Raw genomic sequence first — 17,957 nt, 5'->3', positions numbered from 1 at the left:
GCTACGTTTAATTTCCAACAATATGTAAATTTAAAAGTAAATGAATGAAAAAGAAATTTCTGAGTTTGAATGGGATGAGATATGGAATACCTTTCCTTTAATAAGCTATAATGTCTACTAAGTACTTATAAAGGTGAATCCAGGTTAAAACAAAACAAAATGAACTGAAATGTATGTGTGCGACTCCAAGATGAAATTTCTCATTTCTGCACTTATTCTGAGCTAAAGGTACAATTCTCCTACTTCATACTACATATGTTTCCCTTCAGGTCCCCAAGGCATCTCAGAGTTTATGTCTCCAACACCAAACCATTTTGTCCCCATCTATAATCCTAAATAATAAACTCAGCATCCTTGTTCATGCTTTCTTCCCATCCTTCATATCTAATTAATTACTAAATCTTCCTTCAAACTCCCTGATACTGAGCCTTATTTCTCTCTCCTTAGGCCATTATCATTTTCCATTTGGTCATTTGCAGTTCTTCTTTTTGTAAACTTTGTGTTCATTATCCATTTTCCTCTTTACACATTAGGACATTTTTGAAGTGCATTTCCATAAGGTTAAAAACATCAAGAAAAATTCTTGTAAAGCTCATGTCATGACTGGAGTTATTATTCACTTTGAACTTTGACAGATGCTCTCTCTGGAGAACTTCAAATGTCTAGATGAAAAGTGGACATTGACTCTAGTTGGGAGCTGGCTGCATACGGATATGAGACATTCATTCTATAATATGACAAATGAGTGACTTTCATATAGATATGTGGGCATCATAAAACATGAGGTTTACTTTATTCATTCTTTAGACATAGAAATGTGCCCCATACCCAGCAGTAGATAGCCAACAGAAAATGACCTCAACAGCAACTCTGGAGGTTCTTTGTCTCAAAATATCATAGCAGGGCCTTTTCTTCTCTTTTAATTTTATCTTTTTAAAACTTTCCCCTCATTTTTGCCCTACAGGTCTTTTGTGTATATAATAGAGCTTCCAGTTTTATTTTTTCATGGAATTCTTGAGTGTGCCAACAAGTGGGTCTCTGTCTACATCTGTTTCTTGTACCTTTTCTTGAGATTTTCTCTTCCTGTTTGTTTTGTCCTGTTCTGATATGTTTTCTTTTTTAAAAATCTTATTATATATTCTATTATCCCTTAGAAGCTTGTTTGGTTTCTAATAAGAGACACAAAGGGGGTAGATGTAGATTGGAGGGGAAGTGGGGGAAGAACTGGAAGGAATAAAGTGAAGGGAAAACCATAATTAGGGTATATTATATGAAAAAATGATCTTCAATAAAAAATGGATTTAAAATATAGGTACGCTAGCCAGACACAGTAGCACATGCCTGTAATTTCAGCACTCTGGGAGGCAGAGAGGCAGTCAGATCTCTGTGAGTTCAAGGCCAGCATGGTCTACAAAGGGAATCTAGGAAAGCCCAGGCTACAAAGAGAAACCCTGTCTTAAAAACCATATATTGAAAAAGTAGATTTTTAAAAAATAGGGTATCCAAAGCAGAATAAGAACTCTGACTTTTTTTTTAAACTTTATCCTTTTTAAACCATTTAAATCATTTGACAAGTATTGTACCAAATCTATTTTAATTTAATTTAATTTTAAACTAAAAATACAGAGATAGATAATTTCCCAATTATGATGTAAGATATTAAGATTATCTGTAAATTTTAAGATGCCCTTATAATCAGATTTTAAAGAATGACCATTGGAAAAATGTTTATAGGTGTATTTTACATATGCCTTGGCTTGGCTAAGAAATGGACCACAGCAGCTAGTTTACATCAACAAGGACTGGAATCACTGGATAGCTGGGAGCCTCAGTTGAGGAAATGTCTCCATAAGATCAAGCCATAGGCAAGCCTGTAGGGTATTTTATTAATGATTGATGTGGGAGGGCCTAGCCCAATGTGGGTGGTACCACTCCTGGGGTGCTGACCAGGGTTCCATAAGAAAGCAGGCTGAGTTGAGCCTGTTGTTGAAAAACAAAACAAAACAAACAAACAAACAAAAAACAAACAAACCAAAAGCAGGAAAAAAAAAAGATAAAAAGAAAGCAGGCTGCTCATGAAGTGAGGAGCAAGCTACTAAACAGCACTGCTCCATGGTCTCTGAACCAGCTCCTGCCTCCAGGTTCCTGCCCTGTGAGTCCTGTCCTGTCTTCCTTTGATGATCAACAGTGCTGTGGAAGTGTAATCCAAATGAACTCGTTCCTCCTCAACCTACTTTAGTCACGTTGTTTCCTCATGGCAATAGTAATCCTAAGTAGGACATAGACCTTGAAAAAAAGTCATATAAAATGTTTTTAAATCTTCAATTCTTTTTTAAATAAAGCTTACACATCTTTGGCATTATTTATTTGAAAGCTGTATCCTTCTTGTCAGTTAATTATCTTGATCTACCACTGCTTTTATTTTTAGAACTAACATAAGGTCATAATTAAAAATATGTATTGGACAATTTTGTAGTCAGACTTAAAAATGTTGTCAGATCACTTGCCCTGAACGTCCTTCAGAATAAATTTGGCCAGACAGGAAGATTCACATGTCAAAGTAGAGAAACCAAGACCCTTAGTTTGAGGCTAGCTTAGGCAGCAGAGCCTTTATACATCAGACATTTGTATAATGTACTATACAAAACTAGTATAATGTACTATAATAAAGCACACTATAATTAAGAATTACTTGTTTTATATTTCTAGGTGTTTTAAATGCTGAAGATTTTAAGATATAAATGTATATGTTTTAAAGTCTATTTAACCATAAATTTTATCTATGTATGTAAATGTTATTTCAGTTTCTTAAAAAGAGTGATTTTTTTAAATCAGGATGAAAAGATTTTGTATGAAAGGCTGCAAAGCAAAGTTTGAATCCTAGTTGCAAAATATACTGAATACTGAGCATAGCCCTGAAACATTTAGTAAATAAGTCTGCATAATAATTGATAATTGAAAGGAAGACATAGCCTTTTACTGAAACTACAGAAAACTGGTAATTAAAAGTAGATCTTTGACACACCAACATGGTATTGTAATTTGGTTTGTATGAATGTTTATAATTTAATGGCTGTTTTTTTCTCACTGGCAGTTCTACATTAAACAAAACTGAAATTGAATATAAATTTAATAATGGAAATGCTACATTTTTCACTATTGCTAGATAATAAGTAATAGGAAGGCATTGTTTCTAATTATTTGTTTTTGTTCTATAACGGGAACTATAGTCAATTGTATATGCCCTCTATGGCCTTGTAGTTTTATCTCTTATGTGGTACAAGTTACTCATGAATTTTATAAAAGTATAATAGTGTCAAATGACACGTTGAACCTAACTATCTAAACACATTCCTGGTGTCATTTGACTTACTCTGGGGTTTCTCGAACATCCCATATATCATCATGCTCTGCTCCTTCTGGAACCTCTTCCGGATTCCAGATGTTCTCACTTTCATCACCACTGGATTTAGGAATGGCTGTGAAGAAAAGAGAAGACACAACTGAAGCTATTGCTTCTTCATGTTCTTCATATTCATTTGGGACAACTGATCAAAACGTTTTTATTTGTAATCACTAACTCATTTTTTGTCCACCAAAACTAAATTAGAATTTATCTTTAATATCATCATAGAACAATACGTTGTATAAATGTAATAATAACTGTAGAAAAATCACTTAAGGAAAAAGAAGAAAATATGAGAATCCACAACTAAATGGTGTTTTGATCATTAGTATAGATATGCTGGTGGTTATGGGAACTGGGATCCAGGAGCGGATGAGGAAGTTGGTTGTCACCAAGCCAGGAAACAGACCTTGGAGATCATCATTGAGTACAGATCTATTTTATTGCACAGCAGCAAGTATTTTTATACAGCCTTTGGATCAATGGGGAGTTGACATGAGCTCTGGGGTAGCCAACCATCCCACTGTCACTATGTCACTATGGGGAGGTGACAAATAGAATCTTCTGTAAAGTGTTTATGTAAAAGAGAAAGCTGAAGTGCAAGCAATCTGATTTATATAGAGTTATATTATCTTGCATTGTGTTTTACTATAAAAGCCCTTTGATACATTTCCTATGTATACATTATATAATCTTTAGAAATATTGTTAATTAAAGAAATGAAAAACAGTGGCTAGAATAATTACTTTTTAATGTAGTATTTTCCTACTGCATATGCATACTTTAAAGAAAATCTATCACTTGTCGTTTAGGCAAAACCGAGCAGGTGCTTGGGTTTTTATGTATCATTCTTAAATGTTTAAAAATATATAGGCTCCAGTAAGCATGCAAAAGCCCAGCTTGCATTTGTTCCATTGGTGAATCAATTGGAGACCCACATTAGGTTCAGAACATTACTTTCAGTCCTTTAAGCTTTCCCAGAAATGCACCTGATTGTCAGGTTTTCAATTCCACAATTCTTTGTAAAGCATCCACTTCTATCCAGCACTAGCTTTCTAAAGCCTAAATGCAGGCTTATATATAACATTTTACATATGACTCATTGCTCTCCAATTTTTGAGATTATTAGACCTACATTATCAGAAATACGGCAGGATGGAAATCCATCCAGATATGAACTAGCCTGTCATGTAGTGAATATCTCTAGAGTGGGTCAAAGAGCCTCTTGATTAGACACAGTAATAATAACTAAAAATTTAAAACCGTCCTCAGACCTCATTTTATCCATTATTTTAAACATTTTTCTATACACTATCTTTTAAATCAATTAATTTGATGAATAAAACGTGCTTCTCATTTCTGGTCATCTTCTGTTAACTTTGAGCAGGAACAACAGAATTAAGGCTTTTACATTTTCAAAGATTTGTAAAATATTTAATTCTAATTCTGTGAGAACATATAAACAAACATGCTTGAGAGTCACAAAAATTGATTTTTTATCTGTTTGAATTCTTTTTAAAAATAGTAGTAGGTGAGGATTCTAATACTAAACTACAATCCTAGCTCCTGGGCCAGTATGTTTTTTTAAGGAACCCCATAAACTTCCCTTTAGAAGCGTTTCAATGTCAAGATAAAATTATGTAGCTATTTGCTTTACTTTCTTCTTCAGAACAGATCTTTGATTTCCTCTATAGTCTCAAAGGTTATCAAATTGCCTGGCATATAACAGACTCCCAATAAATACTTGTTGAAGTTGTATTAATAAATGGATTTTGGGGAATTTCTACACTATACAAGAGTGAAAAGTGAGGAGTCTAAAGGTCTTGGTAGTCCTATGGTTGCAACAGAAGAGGAGCAATGTGCCTGAAATTAAGCCTAAGCATGAATGATTTCCCCAGGCTTTTATCTCAGAGAATGTACCAAGGAATATAGACAGTTGGAGGCAAAATTATTTTTCTTATTAGAAAACTACTAACCTGCAGAAGAAGTAAAAATGACAGCTTTATGTAATGACAGCTATATGTAAATGGTGACTCAGCATGTGCATCGTTGCTTTAGCTCCCCTTTTCACCTTTGAGAAATCACGTTTGTTTTGAATCAACAAATTAACAATTTGTTGTCATGTGCAATATGATGTTTTGAAGTGCGCATGCACAGTGGGATGACTAAATCAAAACATGTGTATTACTTCACCTATTTATCATTTGTTTGTGGTGAAAATACTTAAGATGTACCTTTATAGCAATCAAAGGTATCTAATACAATGCCATTTAATGAATTCATCTTATTAAATATTAGTTTTTATTACTCTCTGACTTTGCTGAGGAAAATACTATATTGATTCTATTTATCTATATTACTTTATTAAATAACTTACCTTTGGCCTCTTTTACTTTAGGAGGTCCAATATTCCCAGGGCCCATGGCTCCAATAGCAGATGAGCATTGTCCCTTCGGGAGAAGAAAAGAAGTCCAATATTCTGTAACCATGACTTGTATAGCCTATGTTACTACTAATAATTTAAATCTGATAAGCTTTCTATCTAAAAAAAAAGAAAAACCCACACCTTGTAATGAGTTCCAGTTTAATTATTCAGTATTGTTATACAACACAGACACAGATGCCAGCTATTATTTTCAATGTGCTTTCCTTGTCCTTTCAAAAAAGTATTCAGTTTAATAGATTCTGGGGCTGAATTGATTTTTTTTTTTTTTTGGTTGAACTAAATCCCTGGTTCCAGCCCAGTGAATCGCGTATCCCTTGGGAGAGGAGGAATGAGCCACGTTAGAACCAAGTGTTAGTAGAACAGCACTGGCATTTGGGGGTTTGGTCAGTGTTTGGTTAGAGTTAGGTAAAAGACAGTCTTATAGGAACATTCTACTGAAATAAAAAGTAAACAGAAGCTAAGAATTTAAACATCAAAGGATCCGTTTAAAAGTCCCAGTAACTCTTTTTTTTTTTTCTTTCTACTTTGGGGATGAAATATTTCTCCTTCCCACACTGCCTAGTGCAGCAGCTCCCAATTCAGTGTCAGATGAATGGCAAACTACTTCAGATTTCATACAGCCATATGCTTATTTTGCCATCTTTTAAATTACATTTTTATCAGTCTGCACACCCTCACGGGACCATCTTCACTCCTTCCAAGCCAGTGTAACACAGATTTACCCTCTCACTTCACTGACCTCTTTCAGGGATTCTTTGCTATTTCAAGACAAACTCAATTTCTTCCTACTTGTTCTTTCTATCATCAGACTCCAAAGTTCTGATTCACCCCATTACTAAAAGTTAAAATATCTTATTTTCTTGGATCCTAACAAACTACCACCTCTACCTGCCCCCACGCTTTTTTTTTTTTTTTTGGTAGTTCTTGCCCTTATCATCCAATACTTCAAACACATACAAAAGTTATAAAGGCCCGTTTGGGTGGGAAGAGTGATGTCTGTCCTTGGATGTTGTTGGAAAAGCTCACCTGGGTCTTTATTATGTTGAACTATCCCAACTATTATAAATCATAAAATAATATGTAACATCTCAGTAGTGTGTGAGACAATAAACTACTGTTTTTCAAAAAGGAAATTCAAAAGCTCTATGTGCTGACTTAAGAAATTGCAGATATTTTTATGTGAAATTCCCAATAGCATTCTGAACCTTTCCTCCCTCTTTTTAATCACTGAGGTCACATGAATGTGTGGTACTTTTATTAAATTATTAATCATCAGAATACTAATAGTCAATCAGAGCAAAGCGGTTCTTGGAACATAAGGGCCTCTTATTTTGCAGTGTCTCTTTCCACAGAAAGTTTAAATCAGTAGAAATGATACCGTGAACATTCTGGCAAAAGATGACCTGCTCTTCATGGCCAGTTATGATCAGATGAGCATATCAGAGCGGAGGGGAGTTTCGATTTATTAACTTAATGAAAATAAATGATTAAAAATAAAATTTCAAGTGAGAAAGTAGAGGGAAATAATAAAATACCACCTGGTAATCGTTTCCTATAAGGGCATCATTCAAGCCTGTTCCATGTATCTACAGCCAATTATCGGAGCAATTTGTCATTTCAATCCATGTCACTTTGTAATGTCGGAGAGATTTTGAGCATCCCTGTCACAGTGTCTGAAGATTGGTGGGCTCTTATTTCCCATAAGTCTTGAGATTCCCCTCAGGAGTTTGAAAAACAGCAGTCTCACTTCCCAATCTCCCAGAGACTTAACAATTCATTTAGAAGAGGGATAGTGTAAATGAACCAATGTGCATGCAACAGTTCTCTTGCTGTTTTCCAGAGAATCCATTTTAGAAAACACATCACTTTTGTAATCATTTCCTTGTTCTCAGGATTAATACATGTTAAAAATGAAAGGCATTTTCTCTCCAAAAAAATTAATAGTTCAGTAGCAACATTAATTATTCTCCCACCGTACTGAATCTCTGATCCTATACCCTCTAATGCTATCTGTACTGAGATGTCTGAGTGACCAATTATCTCAAAATTGCTTATAACCCACATACACACAATCATATATTATTATGGTAATTTTCTATTATAAATTGTGTAATTCAGTAAAATGATGTTATAGTCTCTCTATTTTCATAAACACTCATCTTTCCTCCTAGAAATACCTCTAGAAGCAAATAAACATCCCTAGACATAAACACCATAGGGAAGATGCTTTTTAGCCAGTGCTGATTTTACCTCTGCATCGGTGCCAATTGTAAATCCTGCTTAACAATATTAATGGGTTCTGTCTTTCAAATGCTTAATATGCTCCTTCTATGCAGTATAAGCCCACCCTTCCTAGGGAGAATGCTCTGGAAAGTTAGCATCATGTTATTTCAACTTAGGTAGCAGAATGAACTTGTTTTCCCAACTTCATGTGCACATTGCACCTAACACTCCCCTCCCCTGTGTCTTATGTGTTGTATATATTTAATGCTATTATCATTGGCAATTTTTCTTTTGTCTCTACGAAGGCTTTTCTCTAAAACTTCATGTCTCCTTACTGTGACTCCCAGCTGATTCAGCAGCCCTCTTCTACAAATTTGATTTCCATTTTATATCTTATTTAATTCTGATCTGTTTCACCTAATGAGAATAAATATTGATCTGGGCCACTGGGTTTGAGGCCCATTCATAAAATACTTGGTTTTCATTCTACATCAACAAATTTGGAAGGGATAAATTGATCTATCCTTTCATAGAATATGGTTTATTTGTGGTCATAGTCCATATACTTTCATTAAAATACTTTTCTGCATTGAAATATTCAGATATAGTAGAATGATTATGCACCAAACTTTGTATTATAATAGATGGTCCAATTGTCAACATTTATTTCTATTTAGGGAGGGGAGGGGAAACCAGGGAGTTACATAACACTATTTTGGTTATCCAGGGAACAATAGCAGTGATCTTGGATAGGTAACTCTTCTATCTGACAGGAAGGCCATCTTGCTGCTCCAAGGCTTGAAGGTGTCACCTGTCCAGATCCCCAAGTGGAAATCACCAGATTAAACTCTATATATCTATTTAAGCATGTGCTGGGAATCCCCTATTAGTAGACGGAAGCTAATTTTCCTATTATTTTGTTGTTATTTTTCCATAGGTAGGCTTTTTAAAATTGAGACACTTGGATTGGGAGATCAATTAATATTGCATAATTGAAAATATTTGTTTTGTAGAAATATTGTCTAGGCATAAACAATCCTAGCTACTGCTCTTTGCAATGGTTGTCAAGCATTCTTTGACCATAAATATAAATGACAAACATTTTGAAATGTGGCTACTGCTACCATAGTTACAGGACTATTTTCCTATTCAGTGTTCAGGTAGTGTAGAAAAAAATATAATTATGTTTGCTAGAAATGTACTAGAGGTTATAGTCTGAAGCATAATAAGCCTTCAAGCCTTCTATGCATGTATCAGATGATACAGTTCTGCTCACACAGCAAGGTGGGGACGAGTTGTTCAAATACAGTTCCACAACTTCCTTTAATACAATAAATATAGGCCCACCTGTTCGGCATCAAAATCCCCCTCTTCTTCAGGATACAGTAGACTGGACAGTGCTTGCATGGCCGAGACAGAAGACAGGGTGTCATTTTTTATTTTTTTAGCTTCCATGCTTTTTGCTTCCATATTTCCTGTTTCCATGTTTCCAGCTTCTGAGCTTTCCAATTCGATATTCTGAGGGAAAAGATAAGCAGACACACTTTACTTTTCTCGTGTTTCCCTTCATTCATTGTGTCACTCCACTGTCTCTGTCATAATGGGAAATACTTATGAACCCCTTCACACAGAACCTGGGGAACCGAGTGAAACCAAGCATTTGGTCTGTTTTACTAAAACTTCTTGTTCAATTTAACCAGCACACACTAAGTAACTACAGAAATGGCTCTTGGTTTTTAGTTCGCTTAAGAATGCCTAGGGGAAAAGCTTCAGATACTGCTCAGCTGCAAACTCCTTGCCTTCCATTCTTAAAGCCCCAGGTTCAATTCCCAGCATTGCAAAAACAGAAAAAGAACCCACTTGGCGACTTGATGGAAAGTACATGTTGTTATAAGCTGTGTACTAGTATTAGGGAACACAGTTTTTAGACTATTTTTTAAAATCTGTTTCATATCTGCTGTATAGTCCAATTTGTGAACGGAAAAATATTTTGCTTCAGGGATATACCCAGATAACCTTTATTCATTACACAGATTTGCTCTGGGTAAGTGTGTACCTTTCTGCTTCATTCATACTGTTAATTAACCTCTGATGAGACCTAGCCTTACAATGACATTTGAAATGAGCATGGGCTCATTTTAGAGAAATTCGTGAACAAAGAAACACATGGTTTTTTATGATTATAACAGTACTACCGAATCTTACATCCTAGGAGCAATTTTGAAAATAATCTCTGCAGTTACATCCACAGCAGGACAGTTAGGATCTTTAAAAAACATATCTCAGAGGTGTCAGACTTTAATGAGTAACCTGAGAAGGATGGTAGAGTCGTGCTTCCTGTTGGTAAATTGGGCATAACTGAAATAAGTATCTTTCCTACAATTTTACAGATATTTTTGAAACATCATTTTATCAACTTTACTCTCAGGGAGCATTGCTCTAGTGAGTTTAGTTAAATTATACATGAAAAAATTTCATTGTACCTAGATTGGTAATAAATGTCCTGATATAGTCAATTGTCAAAATCGGCTTGTATTGAAGATGGAATTTTCCAAATCTTATTTTACAAATATTTTTACTTTCTTTGTTGAATATATAACTGATTTGGATACTTCCTGGAAATGTCAAGGGTAGGAATGAAATGCTAACTTCTCTCTTTCTTATATGGAGGCAACACACCTTATTGGCTAAGAATAAGAAAGCTGGGATCATGCTGTTTGGAATTGGATTCATCATGTACTTCTTAGCTCTGCCTAACTTTCTTTATCTGTAAAGTGGGAATAATAGTAGTGTCTGTCTCTTTGAGTCATTACAAGTATTAAGGAGACTAATACATATAAAAGAGCCTGGACTAGTGCCTGGCACATAGTAAGTACTCAAGCTACATTAGCTATCATTAGTTCTTTAAAAAGTTTCCCTTTGCTGGGCATAAGTATTACTTTTAACAATGATGTAGAATAAGTTAATTATGGAGATCATTACACTGGAAACACATTAAATAGTGAAGGTGAAATAAAAGGTGACCAAACAATTTCTCTCACAGTATGGTCTGGTAGGCTACTATGGAAATGAATAATTGACACATATTAAATTAGACAAAGAGGCTTCTGTTTATATTTTTAAATATGTCTTTGATTATGTGTTCATTAAACATTTAGCCAACATAAAAAGCAAAATGTTTATTGAAATATTTTCTACCTTTGACAGTGAAAGGGAAAAATACAACTGATATCAGCTATAATTAGCATCCTAACTTGAAATCGGACAGTGATGTGTTCAAGAAACAAATGCAGCCAGAAATTGTTTCCTACATCAGCATTACTTACTCTACACACTTTATAATGTGATTTTCAATTATTCAACACTAATGACAGTGATTGCTTAAATGTGAAAGGCTGTATCAGGTCATAATTATCTGAAACATAGTACCCACAGATACTTGGATGATCATGAGACTTCTGAGACTTCAATGGGGAGCCAGAGAGAGAAGAGTAAACAGACCATGAAAAAGCCAAGCCATAAGAAAGATATTTAGATGGTCCAAATATAGCATCCGATATAGCAGTAGCAAGAGCTACTTTACACAGTCTTCTCTGTCTAGCAGGACTTTCTGGAGGTGAGAGAGAGATTCAGAGTGACAAAGGACCTCAACTCACAGGTGGAGGTATAGGAAGGGTTTAGTTATTGAGAAATGTCAAAGGTTTGGAAACTTGAGGAATATTAAGACTAGGGCAGGGAAAATAGTAACCATGCCAGGGCCTGCATCAGTGTCTTTCTGTCATCCCGCACCCACAGTGGAGGTAATGAAGGAAGTTTATGGCTGAGAAAGTGTACAGAATACAGGATTGTGGAAAACCAAAACAAATTAATTCAAAGTTTCTACCAGTTACTTTTGAAGGCTGTGACTGGCACTTGGGTGGGAGGGAGGACAGTAAAGGCACCAAGAAGCCGTACATCCAGAAAGAACGTCTTCAAAACCACAGCTGGAATTCAGTCAGTCGTTCATGAATACTGAATGAAATATGATTAAATTCATAGGAATGTGGCATTTCAAAATCGTAACCTTGGAAGGTTATCTACTGATGTAAATTATACCATCAATGCTCAAAATATTTTAGAAGTTTTCTTTTCTCTTGACATTTCCTTCATATGTATTACTAAGAAAATAGATATTACAGCATCATTCAGATTGATTACACATCAGATTTGTCTCTGATTTCCAGATATATCTAGATATCTACGTTCAGAATGTGAAGATTTTCTTATTTGAGAATATTAAAAAGAATATGGTACAGGCCTCAAGGCAGTTCTAAAAATACTACTCTTCAATGCAATTTGCGTAATCGCAACATCATTAGAATAGTATCTTAACCACTCAAAGTGACTTTGTTGAAGGGATGCCACATCTTGGGGTATAAGTCTGTGTTTAAAAATCCTTCACAAAAATTCTTAGTAATATTTTATGTGCCTGAAACATACTGGAAACTGGACTTCCAAATTACACTAGCAAAAAAAAAAAAAAAAAAAAATCACATAGACTCACATTATAGCTAATTGGAGCCAAAATCTGATAAAATGAACACTTTTACAAAAATATTTCACTATATAAAATATCATAAATCTGATGATACATTTTGAGAAATAAAAGAATCACAAATATTTTGTGAATAATTAAATACACCAAAATCCCAAAAGGAAATCAATTTTAAGAAATATTTGAAGCTGGGCATGGTGGTTTATGCCTTAATCCCAGCACTCAGGGAAGCAGAGGCAGGCAGATCTCTGTGAGTTCGAGGCCAGCCTGGTCTACAAAGCGAGTCCAGGACAGCCTTTCTCAAAAAAGCCAAGAAAAGAAATATTTGAGAAGTTGTAAATCCTATGAAAACGATAATTCTACTAACATTTTAGAGGTCTAACATGTCAAAAATAACATTAAAAGATAGCTTATCAAAGCTCATTTCTCATGATCATCGGATTTTAAAAAATAAACCATGACATTTTAGCTTTTGGGGTTTTGTTTGGTTGGTTGGTTGGTTTTGGCTTTTCGAGACAGGGTGTCTCTGTGTAGCCTTGGCTGTCCTGGACTCACTTTGTAGACCAGGCTGACCTCGAACTCACAGTGATCTGCCTGCCTCTGCCTCCCTGAGTGCTGGGATTAAAGGCGTGCACCATCGAGTCCGGCTTCCTTTTTAGTTTTTTAGTTGTCCATTTGATACACAATCTTGAGTCTGGCAATCACTGATTTCAAGATACTGCATCGCCTATTTTCCTGCCCTTCTCGCATGTTCTTCTCCTCCATATGTTCTACATTCTGTTAATAATGTACCCTCCACCTTTCAGCCTTTGAATCCTAGAGTACATACTTCTAATTCCTAGACTACTTGGGCAGAGTAGTGTAGTGATTTTTATTAAGTAAAACGTTCTAGAGCTACTGAGCCTGTGTTTCAAAGCATCATTTATCCTTCTTTTATTAAGTTTCCCTTGACAATTGTATACATGCAATTACATAATGAACTCTGATTACTTTCTCCTCAACACACCCTCACTTATTTTGTTTCTATCCTTGTCCTTCCCCTCATCTCTCTATCAGCTCCTTCCCCCAGATTCATGAGTTTGGGGTTTTGTTTTGTTAGCCGTTTAGTTTAACCCAGGCCAATTTGAACTATCCACTGGAGCTGGGCCAGTACACAAAGCAATGAGACCCCTGTCTCGGAATCATCAGTAGCAGATAGTTCAGCAGCGAGAACTGGGGCTCCCTCGTTCTTCTTCCATCCATGCCTGACTATTAACAGGAATATTTTGTATTTTTTTTAAAAAACTTTTCTTGACAGGAATATTTTAAATAGGGGTTTTGGTAAAGTACTTGACTACAGTCCTATATGAGGCCCTGGGCTTGACTGTCAGCAAGTGGTGGGGGGTGGGGCTGAGTGGGAAGCAGTGGTGGTAAAAACAGAATCTTCTACTTGAGATGTGGCCATTTAGAAAATATATTTTCCAAGGCTGTGGTTTTTCCTTCTTCTACTCCCAAGTCTATTTTGACTGGCCAAAAACAAACAAACAAACAAACAAAAAACAAAAACAAAAACAAAAACAAAAAAAACCAGTATGTCCAGCCAGAGCTTTGATTTACATCAATCTGAGCCTCCAGAGCCCTAAGAAATAAAAATGTAGTTGGGGGGGGGGGATCTTCCTGCTAACCAGGTAAACAACAATAGACAGTTCAGAAGCAGCTCAAATCAAAACACTGGGACCAGAGAGGGACTACAAGTATTTACCAAGAAGGCTCAAGATCCAGGGCACTGAGGCAATCAATAGCTTTGGGATCAAGTCAGACTTGGAGTGTGAGCCTACCACTATTCTTTCTTATTTGTTTGTTTGCTCGTTTATGATTTATTGGCCTCCATACACGGCATCAGTAAGAGTGGCTGTTTATCTACTTGGAGACACTTCAAAGTTAGTATAGTACAGATATTTTACTAGGTGTATAAAGTGAATAAAAACAGTTCCAACCTATTTTACTAAGTATGCACGGTAAATGAAACCAGGAACTGAAAAATCCACCAACTATACCTAGGGGTGTAGCTCAAGGGGAGAGTGCCTGCCAGATGTGGATGAAGCCCTGAAGAAGCTCCAGGTGCTGCCAGACCCAGCATCAGATAACATCGTGAGTGAACTTAAATAAGTAGGTAAAAACATACCCTCAAGGGAAATTTTGCTGATGACTGAAGGACTCCACATAGTTCAAAATCTGATTATTCTCTAAATGAATTTTAAATTGCTTCCACAGTTTTATTTATATTGTGTCTTATTTAGCAATTTGGGCATTGAAATTCTTCTGAAGATAAAAAAGTAAATTATCATCTCTGCTTGTGTTTGGATTACATGATAGTATTCTGGTTTTGTTGTTTTTTGTTTTTTGTTTTTTACTTTAGGCGATGCTTAGGATTGAATCTAGGCCCCCTATGCTTGTAGGTAAGTGTTCTATTATGGCACACTAACTATTCCTGTCATTTAAAAATTTCTTGTGGGGTATGTGTTGGGGGTGAGAAACTGGTAGGATGGCTCAGTGGTTAAGGATGCATACTGCTCTTGCCTAGAACTCCAGTTGCCAGCACCCACATTAGAAAGCTCAAAAATGTCAGAAATTCCAGCTCCAGGGAGATCCAACACCTCTGGCCTCCATGAGCACTTGCCCTCTTGTGCACATACCCACACATAATTCTTTTTTTTACATCTATAATCAGTAATTCTCTGCCTATCAAAACTAATTTAGTCATGAACTGGGGGTATAGTACAATAGCTGTGTTCTTTTTTCTTTTTTAAAAAAGATTGATTTATTATGTATACAGTGCTCTGACTGCATGTATACCTGCACACCAGAAGAGGGCACCAGATCTCATTATAGATGGTTGTGAGCCACCATGTGGTTGCTGGGAATTGAACTCAGGACCTCTGGATGAGCAGTCAGTGCCCTTAACCTCTGAGCCATCTCTCCAACCCCACTGTGTTCTTTTCATCATTCATTTTATTTATTTGATCACTTTACAGCCTGATTCCATCCCCTCCCTCCTAATAGCCATGTTCTTAAGTACTCCAAAGGTCCTGAGTTCAATAGGAAATAATCACATTAAGCCTTTAAAATATACAAAAATAGTTTCCCTTTTTATGGTTCTAACATTTACTACCATGAAAAAAATCATAACTGTGAAAGCCTAGCAAGGTTTCTGTCACAAACTTAAAATATAATTAACAGAATTTTTTTAAAGTACCTGGAATCATTCAGAAACATAAATGCAAGCCAGAACTTGAGATACAGCTGGTCTGACACACTTCAGGCAAGCCTAGGCTACCAGGCCAGCCTGGTAACTTAGTGAGACCTTGTCTCAAAATGGAAAAAAAAAAAAAAAAAAAAACAGAGGATAGGGCCCAGTGATGGCATGTTACCTAAACATAGAAGCATAAACCTTGTTTGATTTAATAATTCCCATGTCTGTACTTTATCTGGGTTATTTATAAAAGTGGAATCTCTACCATCCTTTGAATGACCTGGTGGTTTGCTTTGGTTTTGAAACTTGATCTTCTGACCTTATCCAGGCAGGATGATCTTGAACTCCTGGGCTCAAAGGAACCTCACACCTCAGCCTCTGTAGTAGCTGGTGTTACATGAGCTCAAAAGTGAGATGGGGTGTTTGTTTGTTTGCTTGTTTATTTGTTTGTTTGGTTGTTGGTTTGGTTTTGGTTTCTCTGTGTAGCCCTGGCTGTCCTAGACTTGCTTTGTAGAGCAGGCTGGCCTAGAACTCCACAGAGATCCGCCTCTTTCTGCCTCCCAGAGTGCTGGGATCACAGGCATGTGCCACTGCTCCCAGCTGAAAGTGAGTTCTTATGCTGAGATGAAACACTTTAATTTTTTTATAGGACTCATCCTGAGTCATCAAAAGCTGGGTAGTATGCCTGCAATCCTAGCACTTGGGAAGCTGGGTCAGAAGGATCTAAGTTTAGGGGAGCCTGGTCTAAATAGTAAAAGGTGATGGGGTGGCACATTTCAGGCAAACTTAATATATTTGACAAGAATTTGTTCTTTCTTAGCTTCGTATTCCACTTCTATATAAAAAGAGCATCGGCTGGTCATTTTTCTTTGAAATGTACTCCTAAGGTCAAAAAAGCCAGTTTTGTTTCTGTCTGTAGTGCACGTTCTGAATCCTAGTACAGCAAGAAACACCTAAGATTAATGGTCCTTATCTCTCTGTTCAAACTCAATTCTTTCCCATTTCTCAGATTTAATTTTCTTAATCACAGTTGTGTATGTTTTCAAAGTCATAGTCAAATGACAAAATACTATCCTAATCAGCCTTTGGAGTTGTAGCAAGATTTTTAAGGTACGCAGAGCGGTATCTTCGTGCCCTATGCTCCAACTCAGTAAACATGGGTTAGACCATTTTCCACTCCTTAAGAATGTGACCAGCGTCATGTCATCAGAACTCTCAGGCCGCTGACATTCTTCTGTCACAAAATTACTGTTCCATAGCAAGTGGCAGGAGCCATTTTATTTTTATTTTCTCTGCCTGAAAGGCGTTACGGAACACACTCTTCCTCCATTTACTAAGCAGGGCCTGCTGGTCCAGAATTACTACTGCTTGTTCACATAAACCGGAAGCTACAGTGAGTCCTCCCCACTCTGAGCACCCAGATCTACCTATAATTTTTTTTAACGGAAAGGTGGGCAGGGGGGCGAGGGGTGCACTAAGTGTGTGTGAGACTTGAGAAAGGAAAACTGGGAAATATTTAGATGTTCATCTTTGTTTTCCTACAGTAGGTCAGTACTCAGCCCTTCTCTAGTTTTTCTAGAAACACCCTGCGTTGGGTGTTAAAGAGGGCGGGACTTTGGGAACGTTTGCCTGAGGGCTATCTCGCCTCCGCAGAGCCCCTGAGATATTTTAAGTTCTCCCTAGTTTCTCCGACGGTCACAGCATTCGAGGACCCCCCTCCCTTTGCTTTCCCCTCCTAAGGTTCAATTTTCCTCACCTTGGTCAGTACTCCGGTCACAGCCTAAGCTCCGAAAATAGACTGTGGATCGCTGTGCGTCGCTCCGTTGCCCGGGTAACAACTTTGTTAAAAGCCCCCCTCCCACCTCCCACCTCGGGTTCCCGCTTGACTCTGCTAGCCAATCACAGAAGAGTCTCCTTTGAAACGTTGCCAGCGCCAACCAATCCCAGGACGTCCCGTTCCGGGCTTGAGGCCGCCCTTTCTAGTTAAGTAGGTCGACCCCGGTTGAGCTGCGGGTCCGTAGCTGTTAGCTCCGGGGAGTTCGCGGCTTCCCTGCTAGAGTAGGTCCCGGTCCGGGTCCGCCCCCTTCTAGCCTGCTTTTCGCCGGCCTCCGCCTTT

General features: G+C 36.9%; 1 protein-coding gene across 1 annotated transcript in view; it reads right to left on the bottom strand.

Annotated features, from left to right (window-relative positions):
• Dnaaf6 (dynein axonemal assembly factor 6) overlaps positions 1 to 17,670 on the bottom strand; it is a 40,842-nt gene extending 23,172 nt beyond the window's left edge. The window contains exons 1-4 of the mRNA XM_051141272.1: positions 17,598 to 17,670; positions 9,423 to 9,593; positions 5,784 to 5,856; positions 3,374 to 3,479 (exon numbers count right to left, since the gene is read on the bottom strand). Of these exons, the coding sequence (XP_050997229.1) occupies positions 3,374 to 3,479; positions 5,784 to 5,856; positions 9,423 to 9,560 (317 nt within the window). The 5' untranslated portion in view covers positions 9,561 to 9,593; positions 17,598 to 17,670. The remainder of the gene's footprint in view (positions 1 to 3,373; positions 3,480 to 5,783; positions 5,857 to 9,422; positions 9,594 to 17,597) is intronic.
• Between the last annotated feature and the right edge of the window lie 287 nt (positions 17,671 to 17,957).

The sequence above is a fragment of the Acomys russatus genome, chromosome X, assembly GCF_903995435.1.
Source record: "Acomys russatus chromosome X, mAcoRus1.1, whole genome shotgun sequence".
NCBI classification, from domain to species: Eukaryota; Metazoa; Chordata; class Mammalia; order Rodentia; family Muridae; genus Acomys; species Acomys russatus.
Note: the sequence above shows the minus strand (reverse complement) of the source record. Positions and strands in the feature narration are given on the sequence as shown.